Source organism: Thermobia domestica, chromosome 9 (assembly GCF_964235325.1).
Source record: "Thermobia domestica chromosome 9, izTheDome1.hap1.1, whole genome shotgun sequence".
NCBI classification, from domain to species: domain Eukaryota; kingdom Metazoa; phylum Arthropoda; class Insecta; order Zygentoma; family Lepismatidae; genus Thermobia; species Thermobia domestica.
The window spans coordinates 243,459,953-243,478,505 of NC_137462.1; the positions used below are offsets into that span (position 1 = coordinate 243,459,953).

General features: G+C 35.3%; 1 protein-coding gene across 4 annotated transcripts in view; it reads left to right on the plus strand.

Annotated features, from left to right (window-relative positions):
* LOC145660638 (EH domain-binding protein 1-like) overlaps positions 1-18,553 on the plus strand; it is a 150,127-nt gene that overhangs the window by 42,415 nt on the left and 89,159 nt on the right. For all 4 annotated transcript variants that reach the window (XM_081725927.1, XM_081725923.1, XM_081725926.1 and 1 more), the window contains exons 9-11: positions 5,598-5,770; positions 10,128-10,303; positions 13,428-13,921. In XM_081725927.1, coding sequence (XP_081582053.1) covers positions 5,598-5,770; positions 10,128-10,303; positions 13,428-13,921 — 843 coding nt within the window. The remainder of the gene's footprint in view (positions 1-5,597; positions 5,771-10,127; positions 10,304-13,427; positions 13,922-18,553) is intronic.

Below are 18,553 nucleotides of genomic sequence, written 5' to 3' on the forward strand. Positions count from 1 at the left end.
AAGATTGCATGACAAATGTAAATCCCTGGTTAAAGACATCAAAGCTTATTTTAGGAATGGGGAAATTGATATAGAAGGTGATTTTCCAGAAAAAAGAATTCCCAAGGTAAAGAAAATGCCTTGTGAACAAGTTTCTGACGATGCTAGAAATTTGTCACATGACCAGAAATACAAAGCCATATACTTTAACATTCTCGATTATACGAGTAAAAGTATAGAAGAACGGTTTGTACCCAACAAGACTCTACTGCTTGATTATTCCTGGTTAGACCCAAAAAGGTACGAGGATATAGTTGCAATGGAGGTAGAAGATTTTCCAGATGATTGCTTGCAAACTGTTTCTCAATTAGCAAACGTGAATAGAAGTGAGTTGTTGTTTGAACTGAAACAGTTTGCAAGCCAGTATCGTAAATTTGAGTGCAGATTTTACTGACAAGTCTGAAGAACCAGAAGAGAAAGAAGTGTGTAAATTTGTGAGAATTACAAGTAATGATGATGATGGTGATTCAGATGAAAGTGTGACATCTGAAGAAGAATCTGAAGATAAAAAGAAAAAGACGGAAACTCAATGTGGTACTAAAAGGAAATGTTTCAGATATCTCTCATGTGCATTTTCCATTCTCTATGAACTATCGTCACAGTCTGGATTATTTAGTAATTTATATACTGTGTTTAAATATGTAATGACCATTCCATTCACTCAGGTGACTTGTGAACGAGTTTTTTCGAAATTGAAAATTGTAAAAAACAGACTCAGATATTCTTTAAGCGAGAACTTACTATTTCCTTTAATGTTGATGAATGTTGAGAGAGACTTGTTTATAAATTTGGACAAAAATAAAGTCTCTGATGAAATTGCGGTGACAAGCGAAATTTCGAAAAGAAAATTAATGTATTGATATATACCTGATACTTTGTAATTCCTGTGTGTGTCTGAGTCATTTTCAATTTTACAATTATGTGCTTTATGATATTGTAATCATTTATTAGTAGTAATCAATAATTTGCCTGTTTGTATTAATATAAATCTAAAATAAGCGTCACTTTGTTAGTGCATACCAATATTTTCGTCTTTTTACAGTTATGTGGTAATATAAATGTTGTAATACACGTTAAATATTTGTCATTAGTTCTCATAGAATAAAAAAATTGTTTATAACTATACGGGTTTCGCATAATTTTGCCATATCAACACATTTCTCTTTATTTCACTCATAGCCTCTACATCATATAGTACAATGCTGAACTGACGCCGAAACCTATATCATGATTTATATCTACGTTATATTGCTTAAGTATGTTTTACCTTGTCATTTATCGTAACATAGATAGATTTAAAATACTTCAGAAACTTTTTTTTTTTTTTTTTTCATAAACAAACCTTTAATCATTGTTGTAAGTACCGAAGATACGCTGTGAAAAGTTTCTCGATCAGGGGACCCACAATCAACTTTAGCCGAGGGCCCGTGATTTCTCCAGACCGGCATTGGTTTAAAGAATGAGTCAACCTTGCTTAAAATTACATATCCGGTATGCAAAAGATCCTGGTTACTTATTGTCGTATTTTCACATAAAAGATTGGTTCTTTAAATAAAGTATTATAACTAAAGATATATAATAACAGTAAAATCAAGCCTCTTGTCATAAAGTTAAAATAGTTTAATTTTGTTTAAAGTTGCTCTATTGTTTCTCCAACATAAAAAATGTTATAAGACATTGTCACTCTTCTCAATATTTGTCGTTTCGAATTTAGTGCTACCGATGTCACTGACTTCTTACTCTATAACTCGGCATTCTTATTTTCCAAGCAGTAATCGCTTATATTTATTATCCAATATCATTTGAATAAAGTATTTATCCATAAAATTTCTTCTTTTTGCAAGAGATTGAAGTCCTCAAAAAGTTAACCAATATTCATACTCGTGTGAATAGTAGTCCTTTTTCATTTTATAACATAGTAGTCGTATAAAACATTTCTGTACTGCTTCGAGTTCGTTAACAAGTATATTAGACAAACCGTTCTTGGATCTAACAAGTGTCTTATAGAAGTACACATAAGAACTACCATTTTAAAAATCAAGCTATTGATTAAGGATAAAACTTACTGTTTTTCTCGTTGATTGCACTAAATCATTTATGTGATTACCAAATTTCAGTTGTCTGTCATTATTACCAAATTTCAATTGTCTGTCAAATAATACCAAGATCTTTAATTTGTTCTACTTTGTTCATTTTTACTCAATTAATTTTATATTTGCTGACAAAATATTGAATTTTATTAGTAAATGTCAGACATTTTGTTTTTCCAGAGTAAATTGTTAATAAATTATTTTCGCACTAATGATTAACTGCATCTAAGTCTTTCTGTAGGAGTTAATTATCATATTCGTTATTTACTATTATGTATAACGTCAACCTGTAAATTACTTTTTTGTGCAAAGTACGTAAAATCTGTAAAATGGATAAGAGTCGTTGCAATCGATCTACCTTTATAAAAACCATGTTGTGTATCGTTTAAAATATTCTTTACATTAAAATATAAATGTTTGTGTACAATTAATTCAAAAATCTTAGAGAATGCACTTACTAAACTAATTTTTAACTTCATACCTATCACCAGATTTGTATATTGGCACAACATATATTTGCTTCCATTTTGAAGGAAATACTTAAGTCTATAACGATGCGTTACATATAACAGCTAAATTTAACTCTATTTCATTACTACAGGCTTTAATGACATAATATGGAATGTTATCAGGTCCAGGTGTAGTACTTCCCTTAATTTTACTGATTGTTTCAATTATTTCTTTTTGCGTGATAGATGAAGTACAAATCGATACATAATTATCATTATATTCTGTCAGTTTCATAACCTTATATTTTTTATTTTGGTTGGAGTCAAAATTAAAAGAATTATGAAATACAACTTTAAACATTCTGCTGTGTCTAAAATTTTGACACTGATGTATTATTATATTTTATCTGTTTTGGTATTTGTTTGTTATGTGATTGTTTGAATGTTCCCCAGAAGTACAAACTGTCTTTATAAATACCGTTTTCCAACGTTAAAAAAGTAAAATTTTCTAGCCCCTATATATATTTCTTTTTGACCAACTTTCTTAAATCTGAGGACCTCTGATACCATATTTTATTATTTGATTGTTTGGCCTTTTATTTTGTTTTCTTATTTATTAATGATTTAAGGTCTCTATTCATCCACGTGTCCTTATATATCGTATTATTAGTATACAGTTTCTTTGTACATGAAAATCGAAAACTTCATGTATTTTATCATACAAATTTTCAGACATTTTATCGACATTGTTGGTAGGATCATTAATTTCGTTCATTTTCTTTATTCCATAATAAACCTGTAAGAAATCAGCTTTCTTAAAGTCATAATTACTGGTCTGTTTTGAATTATTTTTTAAGCTATTGCTTCTTATAATATTCCATGAATATACAAATAGTGGGTGAAAACGATCGATTTTTGTTAATGGTACAACATTAAAATTTATTGTATAATAATAATAATAATAATAATAATACAAGGGTGAATCAAAAAGTAAGGTGAATTGTTGATTTACAGAAAAGCGTACAGAGATACGTCGATGAAGCTTTACTATGTTTGAAGTATGGTATCACACTATTATTCGAAGAAGGAACCGTAGTTGTCTAATCATTTATTCCAACGTGGCACCAAATCATCCATGCCCTGTTCAAAGAAATGTTGTTCCAGATTTCCTAACCAGGTACGTGTAGCCTGTTGTGCCTCTGTCAGTGTCTGGAAACGCTGCCCATGGAGATGTTGCTTCAGGGGGCCAAACAAATGGTAATCCGACGGGGCTAAATCAGGGCTATACGGAGGGTGATCGAGAATTTCCCACTTGAACCCGCGGAGGTGTGTACGGGTCCGTTCGGTTGTATGTGGACGTGCGTTATCATGCAGTAACAACACGCCCTCTCGGAGTGCCCCCCGCCGTTTCTGCCCTATGGCTGCTTTCAGCCTGTCCAGGGTTTCGCAGTAGGTGTCTGCATTAATGGTCGTACCCTTTTCCAGAACTTCAACATGAATAACACCGAGACGATCCCAAAAGACAGTAGCCATTGTTTTCTGGGCAGATGCTATTGTCTTGCATTTCTTGGCCTGTGGTGACGATGGATGTTTCCATATCATGCTCAGACGTTTGGATTCAGGTGTCCATAGAGGTATCGGAGTTTCATCGCCCGTTATGATGCGATGAAGGAATGAATTTCCTTCGTCGGCATTATGTGTGAGGTGGCTCAGGGAAATGCCCATTCGCTGGTTTTTGTGTTCGTTACTCAGAAGCTTGGGTACCCAGCGCGCACACACTTTTGTGAAGCCCAGTTGGTCATAGACGATACCGCTTACGGAACCATAAGAGAGATTCAATTCATTGGCAATGTCCTGCAACCGCACTCTTCTGTCTTCACGAATCATAGCATCGACGACAGCCACATTCGTGTCAGTGATGGACGTTGATGGTCTGCCACTTCTGCCATCATCTGTGACAGTACTCCTACCACTTGCAAATGCGTTACACCACACGTACACTTGTTTCTGCGACATAACACTATCTCCGTAGACCTGCACCAATTCTTGATGAATATCACATGGTTTTGTTCCCTTGGCCCAGAAAAAACGAATGACACCGCGCACTTCCTTCTTGGTGTAATGTTCCAGTCGTTGCGCCATCTTTGAGTTGCTCTCAGCACCAGACGGGTGGACATAGAATGTTGTACAAGCCGTCACACTTCTATTACCAGATTACCTGTAACATGGAAAAGAATTAATTAGCTACACACAATACTATGGGTTTGACAGGCAATTTCACCTTACTTTTTGATTCATCCATGTAATAATAATAATAATAATAATAATAATAATAATAATAATAATAATAATAATAATAATAATAATAATAATAATAATAATAATAAAAAGATACTTAACATTAAGGAAAAATCGGAAGCTTTTTGATGTCTTTACAAAACAAGAAAGAGTAAAATAGGTCAGGAACATCCACAACCAAAACTGTTGGTGTTGAAAGATTGTGAGCTTCCTTCTGCTTAGAGAGATCTGTAGACCATCAAAAATACTCAGTCGTTTTGCTAGTATTTGTAGAGTCCAGCTTTCAAGACAACCATACAATACCATATATTTTATATTTTGTATATCTACGCTAGGTTTTCTTTGTTAAGTTTATAGTATTAGTGAGGGAATCAAGGTGCTTAGCGAAGTAGCAAAGTAGGAAAGAAATTCAAGAAGTGAAAAATGGAGCAATTGGACTCGGAATCGAAATTGGTATCCGACTTACCGTGCCGGTGCGCTGATAACTGTGCTACCCGATATATTTCTTAACTAGATATTATTTTTTACCGATTTGATTCATCTTTTTCTCAGTCTTTGAATTTTATTGGATTCGCACCTATAAAGAATATGATATGAAAAAAAAAATCAGTTGTTTCCTTTATTTATCGTACTATTCAATATCTAGAGTTTAATGTCGTTTAATGATTTCTATTTTTAATAAAAGATTGTATGTAGTATTTTAATTTTTTTTTAAACACAGATGAACGATAGTGGTCCAAGGTTGAAAGAGACTACTCCAGGACAGGATTTGCTGGAATGGTGCAAAGAGGTAACCAAAGAATATGCAGGAGTGAAGATAACTAACATGACAACGTCCTGGAGAAATGGGATGGCGTTTTGTGCCATAATTCATCACTTCCGGCCAGACTTAATGTGAGTTTTTTTTTTAAATTTTTTTTTTTACTTGGTCAGAATTATTGCAATTTCCCGTATTTGCTAGAGATCAAGAACCTAATGGATTTATATAAAAGGAAATGAACGTAGTAACCTTGTGTAATAACATTTCTAACTGATACATATTAATAAAGTCTTGAATGAAATGATTTCGTTGTATAGAAACTATATAACATTAAAATATTTTCTCATAATAACCGTTGGTTATGGAGAAATAACGTCGAAAGCATAGGTCAAAATAGTTGCTTTAAACAAATGTGGTAGATAGGTAGAAATTTTTTTATTAGTTTGACATCATCTATCTTGTTCACTCGGACGTGTTATCTTCTAGTCATGAAAAACCTTGCCAGTACCCAGCACATTTGTGAAATTCCACTGTACATTAGAACTATATTGGTGAAGAATAAATTCTGGATGTATTAAAGTTACGAGGCGTGTTTTTTAAGTAGGTGCCATTTTGAAATAAAATAAAAAAAATAATAATGAAGAAAGTATACAATTTTACAACTTTTCATAACAATTTTATTGTTATATGAAAGCCTATACCTTAATCTATTTTTCTACATAGTTTCCACCAATATTAAGACACTTATCGCATCGTACAACAAGCTTTTGAATACCATCCTCATAGAAGTGTGCTATCTAATTTGACAGCCACTGCAACACGACCGTTTTGACCTCATCATCGCCGTCGTGGCGCTGACCACCTAGATGCTTCTTGAAATGCAACGGAGGGTGACCAAGTTGTTTCCAGCCGAATGATGCGATGAAATTTTGAGCTTGAGTTGCTGCGTGTGGACAGATATTGTCATGAAGCAAAATGATCCCCTTACTCAGCATGTCACGTTTTTTGTTTTGGATTGCACGATGCAGTTTTAGGAAGGTTTCACAGTACGTCATGGAATTTATTGTGTCACCACGAGGCAAAAAATACGCAAACAGCACCCCTTCCTGTTCCAAAACACAGTACTCATGATTTTCCGGGCTGACACTCTTTGCGTAAACTTCGCTTTCTTGAGTGATGTTGAATGCAGCTATTCCGTAAATTGTTGCTTCGATTCTGGTGTAACGTAAGACACCCATGTTTCGTCACCTGTGACAGTTTTGCTTAAAAAATCATCGCCTTCCTCACTGTACGGCTCAAGAAAGTCGATGCACTGGCCAAACATTTGGTTTGCACCTCAGCCAAAATTTTCGGTACCAGCGTAAGCCCAACTTTTCTTAATTTAAGCATTGAGTAGTCACAATTTTATGGAGAACTCGTCTTGAAACTTAAAGAAACCTATCAAATAACGACGAAATCGTAAAGCGTATGTTCTATTTCACTTTTTCGTCAAATTTGTGCACCAAGTCTTCAGTGATGAGAGAAGGTCGCCCATTTCTTTCCTCATCATGAACATTTGTGCGGCCATCTTTAAAAGCTCTAAGTCATTTCTGTACCCTTCCATCGCTCATAATGTTATCTCCATACACTTCACTAATCTAGCGATGAATTTCAACCATTTTCATGCCTTCATCACTAAGAAAGCGAATCACAGCGCGTATTTCATAGTCGACGGGAATCTGAATTGGCAGAGGCATTTTAACTACTTACAAACAGACGTAAACACGGTTAAATATTTCCGTAATGGCGTCTGTGACTTGCAGCAGATGTAGATACACGGTGCACATGCACGGAACGGCGACTACAGCACTTCAGCGGCTAAATTTCAGAACGGTACCTACTTAAAAAACACACCTCATAATTGTGTGTAAAAACTGCGTGTTAAACATATTAACATATTTTTCCTCTATTTAAAGCACATACAGAATTACAAATGTTCGAAAAAGACACGTGTTATTGTTTCATGTGTCAAAGATATAAGAACTCGTTACTACCTCATCATTAAGTTTAAGAATGAATAATTGCATTTAATTATATGCGAATAAATAATTAATATGCGTTAAAAAGTGACAAAGGATGTAATAAAGTCTTTTTGTTTTTTTAATAGTACAGATATGACGCAATGCCAATAGCGCAAAATAAAACATTCAACAGTATTATTTTCTTCCTTGCTCATTTTTAAGGTAATGTATAGTAACTTCGTTCAATTTTGTAGGGGAAGGAGTGTAAATATTTGGATTTCTCTTGTTTTGGACACCTCTTTTTTATATATATATATATATTTCTGGTTTCAGAGTGACCATCCATGCAATTTTCGCAACAAATAATAAAGCCTTGCTCTTCCTTCTGGATGTTACATAACGAATTGTATGCTTGCAGTAATAACGAGTTTTTTTTTTTTTTTTTAAATACACTTCTGAACATTAAAAATGCAACACCAAGAATGAGAAGTAGCAGCCCCAAATGTGGACAACTAAAAATCATTTTAGTGGATGCTTTCGATATGGGGGAAGGGGGGAGAATCGTAATTACTTCTGTATCGTTCAGTAAAGATCCACCGATGTTTCAGAAGATGATCATAAACTTTCGTGCAGAGGGATCGGTCTTGGGATTTGTGGCGGTGATTACTGGCATCATGCTATGGATTGTGTCTTCTCAGACTCAAAATTGTTAGCCCTGTGACAGTTCGAGCAAGAAAGCGCCCTGCATTAGTTTACATAAAGCTCCAGGGTTTCGTAATATTCATCGTGTGCACGTAATAATCATCGTAAAATATCAATATTTCGATGATTCCATTACATTTTTTGCAGACAAAGTTTTAGAACCAAATTTCAAATAGTGATGCGTTTACTACCATAAATATAATCTACTTGCTGCAACATGTCCGGCTTGGTGGCTGTGGACTGACGCGGCATCACTCACCACAAATTATTCAACTCCATTGTCCTTGTTTCAACATCTGGTTGGATTTGCTCAACGTCTAAGTATCATCCTAACGAGTACAGCAGTTCGGTGTGCAGTACACAATAGGTTGGGAATACTTACTACACTTCCGTTTTCAGCAATAAAAATTCAATCATGGATTGGTGTTTGTAACGTGTGCATCTCACTTCTGCTATTTCAACTGACTGCTACAATGGCACTGCCTTTCAGACGACCATGAAGATCACACATGTACACTTAAGATTCCGACTTTTGTGAACATAAATACCTCCCTTGATATCTTGTTCCGTAACGAAAGAGAGAGGGACACAGGTAGACTAGAAAGGACATTGCGTTTTGAACAAGTATTGTCATTTAAATTTGTTCGTTTGTTTATTTAACGGTGCATTAATCGTTGATATTTATTTTGAGTTGCAGTAAGTTGTGGATATTCTTGAAAATACATGAAGTGGTTATTCATGCTAGTGAGATAAACAGGTGATCATTATAATAATATACAAATAACACACTTGATATTTTGAAGTGAGTCTTCTTGACAAACACTAAAGTTGGTAAATACAAACTTCGGCAGGCAATTTTGATAATAACAAATTAGGTAGGTTAAAAGTGACAGGAAGGTGAATAACATGAGAATTGATAAATGAGAAAAGGAACAAGAAAGAAGTGTAAATAAAAAATATTTGTACATTATATACATACTAACTTTATTTCATTCTGAATCACAAAGTGATCATGTATTGCGTGGTGATGTGTGAATCTGTATTTAATATACTATGTATGCTCTTTAGGCCAAACGGAATGGATGATCAATGAAAGTGAATGATTTTGAAAGAATTGGTCGAATGAAAATGTGGGAGGAAACGTGAGAACCGCGAGAAAACCGACATGCACGATGTTGTCCACCGAAACTTACATAGCATGGGACCCCTCGCACCAGAGGTGAATGCTCTGCTATTAAGTCATCATGCTTCCCTTAATATGTGGCTTGTGAATAGTATACGATTCAGAAGACTGAAATAGAAACATCATTTTTGTAGCATAAAGAGAAGTTTATATGTATGATTCTGAGAGATATGTCCTTCATTTATCAGTTTCGACACAGTGGTAGAGCGCTTACCTCTGGTGCGTGAGGTCCTTGGTTCGATCCCCGGCCAAGTAAGTTTGTGGTGGACAGCATCGTGCTCGTGGGTTTTCTCGGGGTACTTCCGTTTCCTCCCACTTTCTCATTCCAACAATTCTTCCATCATCATTCACTTCTTTTAATCATCGTCTCCCTTAGCCTGACAAGCATAACTGTGCAGCGTTAAAGACTTCATTTCATTTCATTTATCAGATTCCATGTTATTCTCTTTAATGTTATTTAATTCGAAACTTTTTTTATTATTATTACCGAATATGTCGTTAGATGAGTAGACAAAAATGTTAGTATTTACCAAAAATCTTTTTGAGGAATATCAGTTGTGTTATTCATATGGGTATTATGTATTTAATGTTTGTACTTTTTTACAGAGAGTTTGATTCGTTAAGTCCTCATGACGTGAAGGGAAATTGTAAGAAGGCTTTTGACGCTGGGGAAGCATTGGGCATTTCGAGAGTGATTGAGCCTTCTGATATGGATGTTCTTGCGGTACCAGATAAACTTGCAGTTATGACTTACTTGTATCAACTTCGAGCTCATTTTACAGGTAATAAATCGGCTTTTCAATTTTTTTCTCTTTTAAATTTTCTTTTTGAGAATAGTATTTACATGGCATGTGGTATGTTGTGTGTTTAGTGGGTGGTTCTAGATTTTGTGTGAATCTTTACCATCAATCTGCTTGTAATAAACGAAGTGAATATTTGAACGCAAGAATGTATTATTATATGAAACATACGAAGTGTATTCAAAAAATATAGAACCTTCGAAAAAAAAAAAAAAAAGATTTGGAAATCCGAAACTTTAATTTCCTTCAAAGTAGTCTCCTTGGCAATGCATACAGTTCTCCCAGGGCTTCCGCCATTGCTGGAAACACATCTGGAATGGGGAGCAACCGTGCCAACGCATTCCGCATGATGTCTTCTCTTGACTTGGTTTCCGCTTTGGTATCGCCAAGTTTTTAACAAAATTTGGTTGTAATATCACTGCTTTTTTTTTTTTTGGTCATTTTACAAAAAACTGAAATCCGCCGACCATTGCTAAATACGTCTATACATGTTGGCCGACTGCATGCCACTTACGTTTTTTGCGAGCAGCAAAAAATTCATGACTGCGCATGAGTGTCCCTTCTACATCTAGACTGAAAAAAGTCTCCCGCGCCTCGTGAAAAATAATAATAAGGTTCGGTACGTTTTGAACACATCTCGTATATATGATTTAGTGGTTTAAAACATTGTTACAACAACGTGATAAACATTATAGTTTACACTTAAAGCGATCCAACAAAGTGTGTGTGTTTTGTGAATGGCTTTGTAATTAGACAAAAATATCACAGACGCATCCACACTGTAACCTTACTCATTTCTATTTTATGACATATGCACAGATATCTTTTTTTTTTTTTTTTTTTAAGTTATGGCCTACAGGCAGGGCCGGATCTATTGAGGTTAATTCGGGGCATTTGCCCAGGGGCCCAGCTGGTTGAGAGTATGTAGGGGGCGCCATTTCGATGCATAATTGGGAGGAAAGGGGGAAGGGAGAGATTCGTCTTTGCCCCGGGCAAAATATTTCGTAGATCCCACTCTGCCTACAGGTGACCATTATTTTGATTTTCAGATTCAAACAGTCAGCGACGGTAATCATCCATACTACTTCCAGTATCGTAAAAGAATTGTGATTTTCGTACAGTTAATACTTTTGTTTGTGAGCATATGTACCGTTTTTAATTTGTTTCTTCACGGAATTATGAGAAAGAGACAAGTCTAATGATTTAAGGGAACCGAGAGGGGGGAGGCAAAATGTTCTTGCATGTGATACGGTTACCATGATTGATTGAAATTCTTGCAGGGGCATAGGGCATAGTTATGAACCTGTCTGAAGAGATTGGTTCAAGTTTACGTGTAATTGCAGAGCTTTCGTAGCCCTATGTGTATTGTACTACATTTCAAGGAGTTTTACTGTTGTACCTGTACTTCTATACAGTCGAATAGTGGATATTGATTTCCTTATTGAGACGAATATAAACATCCATCCATGGGCAGTAATCTGGATATTATAATGCACATATCCAGATGCTCCTTATCTGTCGTTAACAAACTTAAAAATTTATTTTTAGTTTTATTATTTACAATCATCGATTAAGTTACTATATGAAGCATAGTATGTTAAATCTTGCTGTTTTTGTAGGCATTACAAGGTACAGAAATGTTCCACCACCTATTTTAGTTTTTATGGGTCTACCATGTGGGTTTGCTAACACCATTAATGGAATTAACTGTGCATTTTACGCTTTCATACCTATATCAAGGGATGTTCTCCGTAGCAGATTTCCTTGCTCTGGTATGAATATTCTTTGCGTCAGTTTTAGTTTTGTATTAGGGTAACAAGTGGTCGTTGTGTTGTTTTAGGTATTTTTAAAATTGTTGAAATTTGCTTAGTTTGAAATTGTCAACAATATGGTATGAGCTATTGTCAACAATATAGTATGAACTAGTTTGGTTTTAGATAAATTCTTTGGTAATTAGTTGTATTGCCATTTGTTCTGTGTATTTCATTATTGCATTTTTTAAAAACATCTATGCTTGTGTAGCAGTATTTTGTAATAAACCAAGTTTAGTGTAAATTCATCATCATTTTGAAAGTAGATTTTATCTTGCCGTACGGGCGAAATTATTTTAACTTGCGAAGGAAATATTGTGAATACATCAATGACGTTTATCTAGTTTTTATTCAAATTGCCACAGTGGCTCAGTGGTACAACACTTACCTCTGGCATGTGAAGTCCCTGGTTCGATCCCCGACCAAGTAAGTTTGTGGAGGACAACATCGTGCCCGTGGGTTTTCTCGAGGTACTCCCGTTTCTTTCCACTTCCTTGTCCACTAATTCTTCCATCATCATTAACTTGCTTTAATCATCGTCTCCTTTAACCTAAAGGGCATAATCGTGGGAGGTTAAACTCAAATATTTCATTTATTCTTTTATCCAAATTGCCGGGGCCGTGGTAGTTCAGTAGTAGAGTGTTTGTGGGGTTTTTGGTTCGATCCCAACTTGCGTCAAGTGGGTATTGTTGCAGATAAGCATAGTGTATATGGGTTTTCTCGTTTTTTTTTTTTAGTTTGCCCTCATTTTCTTCATCATTTTGTCCATTATAACAGTCTCGTAGCCTCGAAGCATAACGGTGGGACATTAAGTTTATATATATATCAATGTTTTAAGAGCGGGGCCGCGGTGGCTCAGTGGTAGAGCGTTCACCTCTGGTGCTAGGGGTCCCGGGTTCGATCCCAGCCCCCGCCAAGTGAACTTTGTGCTGGACAAACACCGTGTGCGTGGGTTTTCTCGGGGTTCTCCCGTTTCCTCCCACTTTCTTCATTCCACCATTTCATTCATAACTCATCATCACCGTCTCCTTTAGCCTAACCGGCATAACTGTGGGACGTAAAACTCAAAGATTTCATTTTTTTCGCTTAATAATGACAACGTAATAGAGCCGCTTAGCGAGGCTACTTCGATATAGTATTATTTTTAATTTAGCAGATATCATTTGGAGAGTGCTAAGGAGCTGTATGCGTATAGTATTGATTTGAATATTGAAGTTTTAACTACATACATTTTATTCCACTGTAGTATTACTAGGGTTATTAAATGTAATTAATTTTTATATTATTACTTCCAGGTCATGAATTGGAAGTTCAGCAAATCGGGAAGACTACCGATGAATCATCATACATGATAGGGAGATTTAATACAGACAATGACACTGACGTTACTGTACAATTATTCGGGCAAGAGATTATGAACTTGCGGAAAAAGGACGGTGTTCCTAAAACGACGAGATCGTTGAGTAGAAAACTTAGTGAACATGGTTCTCATAAATCAACGTCCGGTGCTAGTGAAAGTGGTGATGGTGTCCATTCAGAATCAAAAAGTGTTGAGAAAAATGCTCTTTCGCCAAAAGTTAGACAAAATTCAGGACTACGACTGAAACTCCCGCTTGTTCATAATACTGTAGATAACGCAGATAATAGTAATGTAAGTAAAGAAAGTGAACATATCAAAGAAAGATCTCCAACGTCAGTGAAAGATGTGAAAGAGAAACTACTTGCAAGCTCGAAAAGCATTCTTGGGAAAGTGCTTTCTCCTACAAAAGAAAAACTTGCCAAGGAAAAGGTATGATTTTTAGTATTCATCTTTCATTTTATGTACTGATGGTAGAAGATGAGTAACTTGTCACTATATGTAGATTATGTCCTATAAGTAGGAATTTGAAATTGTGTCATAGCTGAGTATTTAATTCTGAGAAGAAAGAATGTCATATTTTGAGGTAAACGTACAAGTCATCTATGAAATTGATTCGACACTGAGGCTGGAGTGATGTAAATGTGTTTGTATGGGTCACAGCATCAAGGTATATTTTGTGTCATTTTGCGGTACAATCCATCCCGAGCTTTAATATAAATATTATATAGAAAAGTGTGCAGCAGTAAATGCGCTTCTTTTTCGTTTGAAAATTAAAATGAACCGAACTTTTTCCATTGGAGCAGTATCAAATGACTTTGAGGAGCAGTCCAAAATGTGAATATCATTGTTACAGTAACTTCTGATTCTTGTTGGAACTCAAACCACTTCCCAGGCTCGCCTTCGGTGCGAGCGGTCCCGGGTTCGATTCCCCGTAGGGGCACTCGGTGGAAAAAAATGTAAAAAGCTTTTTCAGCCCAGCCATTCTAAATGAGGTTTTCCTGGGTTTTCCTCATTCATACCAAGCAAATGCCGGAATGGTACCTAACTTATAGGTCACAGGCCGCTTCCTTTCTTCCCTTTCCCCGAAAAGTGTGCTGCTCGCCGAGGGACGTCATCCCTCATACGGGACGGGCTAACATCGCCATAGATGCAGAAAGTCCAGAAATCTAAATCCACTTCCCAGGCTGATAGGTTTTGGTCATCTTCAAACTATTCAGATGTCATATTGAACGCTTCAGATATTGAATTGCTTGTTTCACAGGTATATTTTCTTTTGTTTATGTAAAGACTTCCATTTTAGTACTAATTTTCAAAGGAGATAAGTATTGATTGCGTCTATAAGTTTTTTGAACAATTTTTCCCTCTTATCATGTGGTCTTTTTCATCAGGTTAAGTCATTTACATGAAGATCGGTTATCTTCATGGTAACATTGCGTTCTTTAGGTGTAAGCTTTTAAACTGGAAGTTAAATTTCGTATAAATAGTTATTTATGTAGGATTTTTTCCCACAAGAGGTTTTCTTGAAGAAAGTAATTGCTAAATGAAATCCATTTTTTTTTTAACGTCCGACGGTTATGCTCTTTAGACTAAACGAGAAGGATCGTAAATGAAAGTACATTTTTATGCTCTCTCACCAGGAATTGAACCCGGAACACCGAACACCTAAGGCACACGCTAGCCACTAGACCAGCGGGGAGGGCTAAAGAATAATCGGGATATAACAGTTCTACAGATACGAACAAAATGTGGATCTCATTTAGGCACTGCTTATTTTTGTCGTGATGTAACTTAAGCAGTTTACATTGAACATTATGCAAAAATTATTATTATTATTTAAATTAGAATTTTAAAAGGTAATTGAGTATGTAACAATTACAATAATTGAAAAACAAAATCGTTAACATTTAATTTAGGCAGGTTGTGTGTAGCCGGTTTCAACTTCTAAAATTCCTGTGTTGATTTGTTTTGTTACCAAGTTGAACTGTAAACTGAAGACAATATGGGTATCACCAATACTTGACAAAAAATATAGAATCTTTGTATTTTTATTCCTTGAATGAAAGTGCAAAACTTGCTGTAGAGATAGAAGTTATGTAAAATCGTTGTATGTAGCTGATTTAGGTAAATAGAGGACATGTTCAGACATGTTTCAGTTTACAGCTAGACTGACAACAAAACAAAAGAAACACGATTTCAGCATAGAAATTAAAAAGTTCGAAGCAGCCCCCCCCCCCCCCCACACACACACACAACTTGCTTAAGTTCAATGTGAACGATTTTGTTTTTTCTGATTATTATAATTGTTACGTACGTAGTTATCTCTAAATTTAGTTTAATTAAATTGAAAAATAAAATTTAATATTTTTATGTGCTAAATGCTAAATTACGTCAAAATAACAAGTAGGTCCTAAGTGAAATTCACATTTTGTTAGTTTCTATAGAAGCATAATCGTTATATCGCAGTTACTTTCTTCAAGAAATTTCTGAAGAAGAAGGAAAAACCTAGATAAGTAACCAGTTCATTACAGAGTCTAATTTCAAGTTTAAAGCCCTTATACCTAAAGGTTATGGTGTTTTTGTAAAGATAATCGATATTCATATAAGTGACTTAACCTCGTGAAAGAGGCCACATAATTAGGTGGTCAAAACTGTTCAGAAAAACTCAGACGTAATTAATGCCTGGGTAGCAAGAAACCCGGAAAACCAAAAATGTCAGGGAATTTCGAAGAATGAGATTTTATAAACATTTAAAATGAAAATCCTAAGATGATTTCACTTGCGGTTGAGTGCTTGTTTTTTTTTAATTGTCAACTTCAAACTTTGAAACTTAACTGTGTTTTCCACTAACATTGTATAGGGAACAACTACGTTCTGTAGTTGTGCGTATTATCTTTTGCTTTCGCTTGTGCAGTGGAATATCATATTGCTGAATCATCTATAAAATGCAGTTGGATCAACAATCCAACTGTAAATTCATTTTCGATGAACTCATAATTCCAAACTTTTTCTCGTTTCCGTCCCCACTAGTTTCGATTTTATTGGAGTTTCCTCTCCTGCATTAAGCGAAGGTAGCTAATCACGCAGATGCAAGGATTTTAAAATATGGTTACTTATATTTTAGTTTCTTGGTTTTCATTATAATGTATTTTAATTCGCAGAGAGGTTTATTTTGGAAGTGCTTACGAGTTTACGAAAACTACTAATAAAGTTGCACATCAGTGTATGTATTGAGTCAATAGTCAGTCGATAGTGGGACTAATTTCACCGGACTTTTGACCCTTAAATATGAAATACATCTATAGATATTAAAGTGTACTTTCTACTTTGTGTCTATAATGCAATATTTATTAATTGTTATACATTTGTAGCTACATATTTAATCATTTTCCATCAATAGTCATACACTTGTAATAATATATCAGTGATTATGCGTTTCATAAGTTGTAATATATACACACACAAGGAGGAGTCAAAAATCTCCCTGAATTCAGTTCTAGCTCTTTATTCCGACAATATAAGTATACATTTACTTAATTGCCTTCGAAGTTGGCATCTTCGGAACACACACACACATATATACACTTGTTCCTGACGAAAGGTCTCTTGTGGTATCTTCCGAAGTTCAGGTGTCGCGTTGGTTTTGTTCTCTTCTGCGTTGACGAAACGGAAAGTGCCCATTTTTAGCTTTGGGAAGAACCAAACATCTCATGATCGAAACTGTTTCTAAGACTATCAAAGTCTCTGAAGCAGATTTTCCCCAATATGCACATGAACTGGATGTTTACGCGTTGCTCGATCTGTGAAATTGCACAAATGATCACTACACACTCCTTCGTTCAGCTACATTACTCATACACTGCCAGTTATGACGTGTTAATACTTGCAAATTCATAATTAAGGAACCTAAGGACTGTATTGTACAGGATTCATTGTGATTGCATCGTAAATGCCAAAAGTAGAACATTCCGGGAAGTCTTTGACTGCTCCTCGTGCATGCATATATATATATATATATATAATATTTCTTTTCTCATTTTAAAATTAAAATTATTATGACATTAAAAATGATGCAGCAATTCGCGTACAATATTTGTGGTATATGAGTTCAAATAAAATCTTATTTCCTGTCTCTTTAATCATTAAGCCAAACTTTTGTATGCATTTTGAATTGCAATACGACATGTTCCAAATATTATAGAACAAGATTCTTTCAGACAAATCGTGTAAAAATATTTTATAGCAAGACTACTACGTTTGAGAGAGGATGCATAAACTGTTCTGAGACTTAAGGGTGTGTCAAGGATATCCTTGCTAGCACCTTTTTCCAAAAATACGAAACAAAGACTGGATTTCCTTATTTAGCAAGTCGCAGTAATATGAAAGAAAATGTGACGGTTAAACTCTGCGATTTAATTTATCGTAAAATAATATTCATTTGTATCCAGTGCACAGTGAAAGTAACGAAGTTTCACGACTCCTGTTTAAATGTTGAGGTTTTCACACTTTATTGTACAGAAAACTAAAATAAAATAAGATTAGAATAAAATTTTAAAAAAATAGTAAATGAGATCTCCATCGCGTTCTATATCTTGTTTTTCACCAGTATCTTTGGATTTTGGAACTAGGAAGCAAACGGGTTCCTTCTTGCTGACGGTACATTACACAGGTTACATTGAATGAAGGAAACTAATCCAAAACATCAAGCATGTTTCAGATATTATACGAACTTGAAATATTTTGCATATTGATACTAAAACTCAAATTCCTTTGGCGTGGGAGACCCGGGTTCGATTCCCGGCGGGAGCTCATGTGGTTCGGATTCCACGTTAATCAGTAGGTCCACGTCTCATATAGCCTCGCTGCTGAACGGGACGCTAAACTGAAATCACCTCACCTAAAACTCAAATTCAGTGGCGCAGTCGATAGAGCGTTCACTTCTGGCGCCAAAGTTTCTGTGTTAAACCATGGGCGCACAATGTTGATTTTATGGTAAATAAACACGGAGTGGGGAGGGAATGTCTCAAGGTTTTCTCGTTTCCTCCCCTTTTCGCATTCGTTTCG